General features: G+C 37.0%; 2 protein-coding genes across 5 annotated transcripts; both read right to left on the reverse strand.

Moving 5' to 3' along the window:
• Nucleotides 1-4,234: 4,234 nt before the first annotated feature.
• On the reverse strand, nucleotides 4,235-5,217 carry LOC122625999. The gene has a single exon (XM_043806095.1). The coding sequence runs from the start codon at nucleotides 5,151-5,153 to the stop codon at nucleotides 4,359-4,361; it is 795 nt and encodes a 264-aa protein (XP_043662030.1). The 5' UTR covers nucleotides 5,154-5,217; the 3' UTR covers nucleotides 4,235-4,358.
• A 1,705-nt stretch (nucleotides 5,218-6,922) lies between these two features.
• On the reverse strand, nucleotides 6,923-8,488 carry LOC122611573 (transmembrane protein 53). 4 transcript variants are annotated; one of them, XM_043784754.1, is made up of 4 exons: nucleotides 8,342-8,488; nucleotides 7,882-8,204; nucleotides 7,461-7,821; nucleotides 6,923-7,400 (listed from the first exon to the last, which is right to left on the reverse strand). In XM_043784754.1, exons 2-4 carry the CDS (start codon nucleotides 8,184-8,186, stop codon nucleotides 7,035-7,037), a joined length of 1,032 nt encoding a protein of 343 aa, XP_043640689.1. In that variant the 5' UTR covers nucleotides 8,187-8,204; nucleotides 8,342-8,488; the 3' UTR covers nucleotides 6,923-7,034. The 4 variants fall into 4 exon arrangements, with proteins under 4 accessions (XP_043640689.1, XP_043640688.1, XP_043640690.1 ...); XM_043784753.1 differs by having other exon boundaries at nucleotides 8,255-8,352; XM_043784755.1 differs by lacking the exon at nucleotides 8,342-8,488 and having other exon boundaries at nucleotides 6,923-7,151; nucleotides 7,215-7,400; nucleotides 7,882-8,278.
• Nucleotides 8,489-9,771: the final 1,283 nt, after the last annotated feature.

Consider the following 9,771-nt stretch of genomic DNA (forward strand, 5'->3'; position numbering starts at 1 on the left):
ACGAGTAGCGGGTATAATAATTTGAGTAAATTTTTGTAACACAGAGTTAAAGAGTTTACTTTTGGCTACATTTCTCCTGACTCTCATCTTACAAAATTATCGTTACTTGCACGGCTGTTAATGTTTCTGCACCGTTTTACCAATCCGCTCTTTTTAAAAAGGCAATGCCAGGCATTGAATGCCTTTTTTGGAGAGGGTACTTATCGATCAATGTGACCAGAGCCCATTTATGTTATCAGCTTTTATGTAACATTTTATGTAACTTGTATGGGTGAAAAGATCAAGTTCGAAATTAAAACCTGAAAATTAAATCAAAGCCTACAATCCTAAAACTCATTTTACTAAGGAAGGTAATGTTTAAATTAAAACATTTCATTCCCGGCAAAAGAAGACGCCACTCACAACCAAACAAAAAATGCCATTCACTTGAATCTTGGAACAGATGTTCGGGAAGAGTGTAACAAAACAAAAAAATGTAAGGTACATTGCCCGCAAAATTTGAAAAGTCACCTTACTTTTTGAACACACCTCGTATACACTAAATTGATCACTTGCATCTCAACAATAAGTACTTTACACAGTTGATCTAAGACGAAAGAATGCTTTAGTTGCTTAGCTGGTGGGAGTGCGAAGTAGAATTTAAAAAAATTGTTTGGCAAATGGATAGATTTGGCAAAAGTATAAAAAAATCAAAACTTTTATGAAAATTGTGGGAGTGACAGGTTTTTGCGACTTGTGGTCGTTTGAGTGGACGTGGAAAAAATATTTCTGGCATATCGATAGAAATTTTAAAGACAAATAATATAAAAAAAAACCATACTTAAAAAAGTGTGGGCGTGACAGTTTTGGGTGGTTTGTAGGCGTAAGATTGGTCATGAAAAGGTTCTGTAAGCTTGTCATTAGAATCTCCATGCTGCTTCATGGCCATGTCTTCAGAGATATAGCGCAAGTTTCTTTCCAAATGTTGTCACACCCACAAATCGCCCAAAAGTGCCACGACCACATTTTTAAAATATTTTTCTTTTTGTAAATTTGTCTCGATTTGCCAACAAACTTGCCATGCCCAGTCTAACGTCACTACTTGGACTCAGTGATTACTTCATAGCGTGCGAAAAAGTACATAAATACAACAATTTCAAAATGGGAAAAAAGAAAATCTTATTGTATTGTGCCGATAGCATTGCTTACCGTTGTGTTTAAATTTTCTGGAGTGCCGCAAGTATGATAAAATCGGTTGCCACATTACTTCATCTTCAGTAATACTCCATTTAGATTCTTATCCTTTTTTCTCATAATTTGTAGGATATATTTTGTAATTATACCCGTTACTCATAGTGTAAATGGGTATACTAGGTACTATAAAAAGTATGTAACCGGTAAAAGGAAGCGTGTTCGGCCATATGAAGTATATACATACATATGTATGTATGTATATTGATCAGAATCTATAGCCGAGTGGCCTCTGTCCGTCTGTATGAATGTCGAGATCTTGAGAACTATAAAAGCTAGTAAGTTGAGATAAGGCATGCAGATTTCATAGACAGGCGCACAGCCGGTTTCTTTCTTAATGGTGTTACGCCCATACTTTTAAACAATGAATACATTTTTTTTCATTTTATTATTTGTCTTATTTTATTGGGAGTGCCACAATGCCGCCCACATTTTGAAAAATTTAAAATTTTGTTGTATATATTTATACATTTCTTGCTCGCACTTCCAATAACTGCACTAGCACTCCTTGAAAACAATGGGACAAGTAGAAAAAAAGGTTTCCGACCCTATGCACAGTTGCGAAAAATCAAATAAATTAGGGTTGCGGCACCGTTCTAAGGAAATTCAGATTTTTCGCATAAATTTGGGTATTTATCGTGTCCGAATATGAAAAAAAATTGTGGTATGGGCCTAAATTTTTTATACCCCGTTACTCGTAGAGTAAAAGAGTATACTAGACTCGTTGAAAAGTATGTAACAGAAGCATTTCAGACCATATAAAGTATATATATATAAATATATATAATCAGGATCAATCTGGCCATGTCCGTCCGTCCGTATGAACGTCCAATGGGGCAATACCCTGGAAAAGAACCATCATGGATCAACATATGTTTGTGGATATTTTGGTGACGATGATGCTACCCTTTGCCGAATACTATTAACAAGACTAAGACCCCAAGTACACCAACCGGAAAGCCAAGGATTAGATCCAAAATAAATCTTTTCCTATTTTGGAGTGGCCTGCAAAGTCCCCAGGCCGTAATCCATTAAGAAAAGCAGCTGTAGCTTCCAAGCAAACTAACAACGAATATCTTTGGGCTATAATTAAGGTGTCCTGGAGCAAATTATACCTAAAACGGTGCCAGGACCTAGTTGATTCCATGCCAAAACGTTGCGCCCCTGTAATTGGTAATAAGGGATACATTACCAAATATTAAATTAGTGGGATGGTTGTAGTTTCAGTACGCAAACATTTGTTATTTGTTACTATCAAGTTTAAAATTTAACATTTAAGCATTATTCATGAAGTGGTGCTATTTTATATTTCGCCTAATTTTGTCGTTCTTTATAAAGTTCCTTACTTAAGATAAAAACAAGAGAGAACGCTATAGTCGAATTCGCCGACTATCAGATACCCGTTACTCAGCTGGTGGAAGTGCGCAGGCGAGTCTTCAACACTGACAGTTTTTGGCGGTTTGTGGGCGTTAAAGGGAGCGTGGCAAAAAGTTGTTTGGCAAATCGATAGAACTTTACAAGACTAATATAAAAATGAAAAAATATCAAAACATTTTTCAAAAGTGTGGGCGTGGCAGCTTTGGGCGATTTGGTGGCGTTAGAGTGGGCGTGGCAAAAAGTTTTTGGCAAATCGATAGAAATTTACGGGACTAGTACAAAAATGAAAAAAAATTAAAACATTTTTAAAAAATGTGGTCGTGTTAGTTTTAGGCGGTTTGTGGGCGTTAGAGTGGGCGTGGCAACATGAATCGACAAACTTGCGCTGCTATCATGTCTCTGGAGTCTACATGCTGAATCTCAACTTTAAAGCTTTTATAGTTCCTGAGATCTCGAGGTTCATACGGACGGACATGGCCAGATCGTCTCGGCTATTGATCCTAATTAAGAATATATATACTTTATATGGTCGGAAACGCTTCCTTCTGCCGGTTACATACTTTTCAACTAATCTACTCTACCCTTTTACTCTACAAGTAACGAGTATAATAAATAGAACAATTGTAGTTCTTTTTATACCCGTAACTCGTAGAGTAAAAGGGTATACTAGATTCGTTGAAAAGTATGTAACAGGCAGAAGGAAGCGTTTCCGATCATATAAAGTATATATATTCTTGATCAGGATCAATAGCCGAGTCGATCTGGCCATGTCCGTCTGTCCGTCCGTATGAACGTCGAGATCTCAGGAACTACAAAAGCTACAAAGTTGAGATTCAGCATGCAGGCTCCAGAGACATAGAAGCAGCGCAAGTTTGTCGATTCATGTTGCCACGCCCACAAACCGCCCAAAACTGCCACGCCCACACTTTTGAAAAATGTTTCGATATTTTTTCATTTTTGTGTTAGTCTCCTTAATTTCTATCGGTTTGCCAAAAAAATATTTGCCACGCCCACCCTAACGCCCACAAACCGCCAAAAGCTGCCACGCCCACACTTTTCAAAAATGTTTTAATATTTTTTCATTTTTGTATTAGTCTTGTAAAATTCTATCGATTTGCCAAAAAACTTTTTGCCACGCCCACAACCGCAAAAACTGTGAGTGTTGTGTGTCCTGCACACTTTCACCATCTGAGTAACGGGTATCAGATAGTCGGGGAACACGACTATAGCGTTCTCCCTTGTTCATTTCCTAATAAGTAAATTGTTTAACCTTTCTAAAAAGGTATTTCAGCTCCTTTAAAACCCTAAATCTTGGTAGGTGATTTATTCAAAGTTTAACTGGGCAAGTGGTGCTATTTTATTTTTCGCAGTTGTATATATTCTTGATCACTAGCGAAGTCCATAAAAATATTAAAATTATGAATTCAATGAAGATTTTGACAGATCGGTAAGTATTTCCAAAATTACAATAGCCATTGTTATAAAAGATAAATTAAATTCTTTGATATATAGATGAAAGTGGTAGACGTGTAAACAAACCTTATTGGGATATTCCAAACATAAATTATTCGACAAATTTTTATTAACATTGAATTCGATACATTTTTAAATAATTAGTAGTCAATTAAGTGAAACGATAAATCTACCTTACATCGTAAATATGTATATGTATAATTGTAAATATTCGAGAAAATATTGTTTAAATGGACGGATAATTTTTTCGAATTCATAATCTTTCAACTTTTTGTATTTTATATATCTGTTTGAATTCCTCCTTGTACAGCGGAATTCGATGAAATATTTTGTGGAGGTCTTCGTGGACGACTTGGCTCAGATGCAAAAGAGGATTGATATGGCGACGGAGCAGACGGAAGCGCTGCGGCGGATACCTGATTCTGGTAATACTCATCTCCGTATTCACTGATCTCCCGATTGCTGATTTCGTTTAGGCGCTTGTACCTTTCCCGACGCGCTTCTACCAGGTAGAGTACCCCAGCCGGCAGTAGCAGCACAGCGCCAACAACGCCCAGGGCAAATGACCAACCCATATCGTTGCTCTGCCATCCAGGCATCCAATCCCGAGAATCTCCTTTTGCGCCAAAAGTGACCACAGCAATAAATCCGAAAACAGAGCCTACAATCTGGCATGATCCAATCGCCAGTAGGAGCACCATGTACCTGTCATCATCGCGAGATGTACGGAGAAATGCTGCAGTGAGTGGTATAACAACGAGGCACATTACAAAGCATAGAGTGGCAAAAAGTTGAACGGATATGTAGAAACCAGGCAGGAGGAAGTCGTGTATGATGTAATATTCCTCTTCGAAAACCCATAGACATCCGTTAAAGGGATTGTCAAAAAATCGGTGTATATCCTGGAAGTTGTTGAAGCAAACTTCCCATAGGCCTAGGTTTGTGAATCGCGGGTTTTGTAAACTGCCGTCTGTAACCAGCCAATAGGGAGTGGAAAACGCGATAATAAAACATATTAAAGAAAACACGGATGCACAGACGGCAACTTGCAAAATGCGGTTGGACGCACCCATTGGTTCCTTCTATTAAAATATTTTTAACAAATTAACTCAGAAAACAACACGCCCTAAAGTGTGACCGTTGCACTAAAATAGTATTTTAGAAAAGCAAATTACCTTGCTTATTTAAAGTGCTATTATGTGGAACGGTTGGTATTTAAGCAGATGTGAAATTTCCCGCGCGTATGCACAATTTTGAAAATGTGATACTTAAATCGGTAAAACCTATCTACTTGTATATTTCCTATTTTTTTATTCATAAAATAACACAAAAACCTCCCATAAATTTAGTTAAGCCTTCTCAAAAAGTAATTTAATCGTATGATATAAATAAAAACCAACGAACCATTTGATATGTGAAGTCTATGGTGAGGGTACACAGATTTGTGGAATAAGGGAAACGAAACAACCACAACACAATTCCAAAGCAATCCGATATCTTTATAAAATCTGTACATTAAACAAAATATACTTTAATTTGTACGTTGCCAGAAAGGTGTTTTATAATAACAAATATGAAAAGTAAAGTAAAGTCAAAAACACCGACAGAATTTCTGCGGACTGAAAACACCAACAATGTAGGCCAATCCTGTCACTTAGATTTATACTCATACTCGTACTCGGATTGTGATTAATGAAAAAAAATACCAAAAAAAATGCTATGCTTAGCAAGTGGAAGTACGAACTAATCTTCGTCTAAAATATTGGTAGAAAATGCAAATAAAAAAAAAATAAGAAAACAATTTAAAATCTTTGAATTTTATTTTAAAAATTAGCGTGTGACAGTTTTTAGCGGCTGCCCTGCTTTCGTGTCAAATCGATATAAGTTTACAAGACTAACAAAAAAAAGAAAATAAATATATAAATATTGTGGAAGTTTTGGCCGGTTTGTGGGCGTTAGGGAGGGCAAAAAGTCTTTTGGCAAATCAATAGAAATTTACAAAACCGCCATTGTGTTACTTTACTGTATATATTAATACTTTAAGAATGTGGGCATCGTTTTAAGTCTAACTTTCGCTGCGTAGAATCTGCAGAATCTGTAGAATCTGCATGCAAGCTTTTCCATACATAATTTTCAAAATCTCTGTTCATGCGTCGACGTTTATAACAATTACAAAGGGCGACTTTTTCATGGTATTTCTGATATCAAATATTTAAACAATTATTTGTCTAACACTGATATATTTATACATTTTAATGGTTCAATATGCATTGCGTAAAAGTAAAGAAAATGAATAAATAACGTTGAGATATCGGAAACTATAAAATTCAGGGGATTGGGCTTAAGCATGCATGTGGAAGTTTGTTTAAAGACACTTATAGACATTTTTATTATATTTATATTTTTAGTTTTGCCAGTTTCTACTGTTATATCAAAACTTAGTGGCACATGTTTCAAAACCCTGTAAAGGCTTGTTTTGCGGAAAATATTTTTCCAATCAACACCTAGAAAAGAAATTGTTAAAACCATGCTCAAACCGGCAGAGAGTTGTAAGAAATAAATTGAATAAGTTAATTGCAGATTTTGTTTTTCTGTTCTTTCAAGACCAAAAAAAGAAAAACATGGTGAAGTTCACCAGGTGAATAATATTGTAGCTGCATCTCAGTACTAAAAGTGACTAAAGTCAAAAAAGAAATACTCTTAATTTGCTTTATATTTATTTATTTTTTTTTTATTTACACTACGGACAGAATCAGGCTTACCACGTTGAAGGTAAGTTTTCCGTACATAAACCCCTTTTTTTAGATAAATATTTATTAAATATTTGAAAATGCTTTTATTTTAATTACTTTTAAATTTGATTCTACATAAAGCGCTTTAAACCTTTAATAATTACGATGAGTTCAGTTTTCCATTAAAGAAACTAGTTCTCTTGTTTCTTTCTCCTGTGCTGTCTAATCGTATTTTAGGTTAACCCGATACACACTTTCGGATGGTTCATAATTAGCAGCCATCTTAATGGGTGAAACTGCCATGCAATTTCTAATAAAATTACACACACACTGGACGTACTGTTTAGGATATTTGGTGTAAATCTTAACGTGCTCGGCATCCTCGAAACATACTGACGATACCTGAATACCCTGATCCCGTCGAAGTCGAATAAATTTTTCCACATCTCGATAGGGAATAACAATGTCACCTTTTGAATACAAAAAAAGCTGTGGGTATCTATTGGCTTCGTTTTTGAGGTCGCAAAACGGACTGGGGCGTATTGGCGAAGACGGCACGAATAAGCTTTTTAAGGCAGAAACTGATTCCTGAAACGAAGTCAGCAGTAAATGCTGTAATCTATACATATTAAATTTAACGGCACTAACCTCCACAAACCACACGATACTAAGTGTGATGGTTATAACCAGTGCAGCCAAGCAGTTGCAGCGCTTTTCCCTGCCATAGATGGCTGTAATGGCACGATACAGGCTTAATATCCTTCGCTCTCCAGGAGCAGAGTCAAAAATCACGCCACGAACCTGCAGCGGAGACTTGTGCTTCATCACAGCTAAATTAATATGTTGATACAGGTAGGCCCCGCCATTGGAAAATATGTGAAATATTAGTGGATGGGCGTCAAAATGCATATCCTGGATCAGTTTGAGGATTTTCTCGCCGATAGGAATCATTTCAGATCGCTTCCAAAATAGGCTGTCTACCGGAGCCGTGTATCGCAAAGTAATAAGGCTGGGAATAGCGAAATGCCATAAGTAATGATTGTGTTGGCGTGTCAGCCTTTACACTTACCCCCGCTCCTCATAAATTTTAGAGTATTTCATCAGGTATCGATCCTGGCAGCCCGCCCATCCCAACAGCATAACAATGGGCACGTGGCTATCCTCGCTGTCATGGTCCTTAGCTAGTACAAACTCATTTTTAGATGTAGTCTTTGGAAACTTAATAAAGTACTCTAAAATATCCTCTCGCTCTGGTGGAAAGGACCTAGGTGATGACTGAAGCCCAGATGTTTGTGTGGTGGCCGTCGTTTCTTTATACTGGGTGGCTGTTCCGTCAGCTTTTAACCCGCACGGGTGCGAAGGCGATATCGACATATTGACATACTAATAGTTCTATGGGAAAAAAAATTATTTTTCGGTCGTTTGAGTTACGCAAAGACTACTTTTAGGGTACGGTTGGTTCGACCTATATCGATTTTCTAAACTTCACGTAGTGTCAAAATTTTACTGTTAATTTGTTAATAATCTACCTGCTTCAACCCTTTGATTTGTGACACAGAATAGTCATCATGGTTTGACTGGTCTCTGCTGACGATGTGATTCAGCTAAAATTCCTTGCGACAGCAACTGGGTGCATCCAGGGAAGTAAATTATTGGGGTTGCTGCTTCTTGACGCATGGGATTTTCATGGGCTTGTCATGCGCATTAACTTTTGATTTCTTTTTGATCAGGGCTGTGTTTAAATTTGTACACTATTATATGACTTCCGCGAGCAAATCAATAGAAATTTACAAGACTAATAAAAGAATGAAAAAATATTAAATCATTTTCCAAAAGTGTGGGCGTGTCAGTTTTGGGTGGTTTGTGGGCGTTAGAGAGGGTGTGACAAACAATTTTTTGGCAAAACTGAAAATTTCAAAACATTTCCCAAAAGTGTGGGTGTGACAGTTTTGGGCGGTTTGTGGGCGTTCGAGTTGGCGTGGCAGCATGAGTCAACAATCTTGCGCAGCGGATACGTCTGTAGTCTGCATGCTTAATCTCAACTTTCTAACTTTTATAGTTCCTGAGATCTCGACGTTCATACGGACGGGCATGGCCGTTTCCGCTATTGATCCCGATCAAGAATATATATACTATATTTTCTCTAAGAATAACTGGTATCATTATTTTTGATGAAGCATGTGAGTGAGATCATTTCTGAGCAGTTTTACTTTTTCCGTATGGTGGTTTAAAATCAAAATAGGTAGGGAAATGAATTGTCTTAAGACCAGGGCCGGCGACACAGTTTCATTTGGGGTGGAGAATGGACTTGCTTGGACATAATTAAAGACCGATTCTTTCATAATTCCTGGCGTGGGGAATTCCCCACCCGCCTGAAATTCGGGTGGGGACCGCTCCATACACCTTGTATGGAAACCGCCGGCTATGCTTAAGACAACATCTTAACTTTCTAAAACACAATTCATGCATAAAACCCAGTTCAATTCCTTCATTCATGCTACAATTTTGTTTGCTGCTATTTCCGAGATAGCATACAAATAGCATCTAGCGGGCACATTAATTGTTCATAATTATAATTGAACAATTTGCTTGAACGATAGATAAAACTTCATGAAGCGATGATCATCAAAATGCATTCGGTTTCTACAATTTTATTTAACGCGATTCTCGGACTAGATCATTTTGCCAAGTAATTGAAATGTGTAGAGATCATTATGATCCTGAAGCCAAACAAACTAGAAACTGATCTAGAGATGAAGCTCTCGAACTCCAGCAATGATTAACTAAGCATTATTAAAGCCGGTTACTTCAATGCAAAATAATAATCAATGCACTGAACTATGTCCAAATAACTTTCTGACTAAGATCACGTAGCTTGCATCTCGACGCAAAAATAGAAAAATCATCTGAAATCTCAGATTAAAACAAGACAGAATGCTATAGTCGAGTTCCCCGACTA

Source organism: Drosophila teissieri, chromosome 2L (assembly GCF_016746235.2).
Source record: "Drosophila teissieri strain GT53w chromosome 2L, Prin_Dtei_1.1, whole genome shotgun sequence".
Classification (NCBI taxonomy): domain Eukaryota; kingdom Metazoa; phylum Arthropoda; class Insecta; order Diptera; family Drosophilidae; genus Drosophila; species Drosophila teissieri.

Bases quoted from the DNA above. Each gene is read 5' to 3' on its own strand.
- LOC122625999 (XM_043806095.1), bottom strand. From the start codon at position 5,153: ATGGGTGCGTCCAACCGCATTTTGCAAGTTGCCGTCTGTGCATCCGTG.
- LOC122611573 (XM_043784754.1), bottom strand. From the start codon at position 8,186: ATGTCGATATCGCCTTCGCACCCGTGCGGGTTAAAAGCTGACGGAACA. The intron at 7,822-7,881 runs GTAAGTGTAAAG...CGCTATTCCCAG, and splicing joins AAAATTTATGAGGAGCGGGG to CCTTATTACTTTGCGATACA. The intron at 7,401-7,460 runs GTTAGTGCCGTT...ACTTCGTTTCAG, and splicing joins GTATCGTGTGGTTTGTGGAG to GAATCAGTTTCTGCCTTAAA.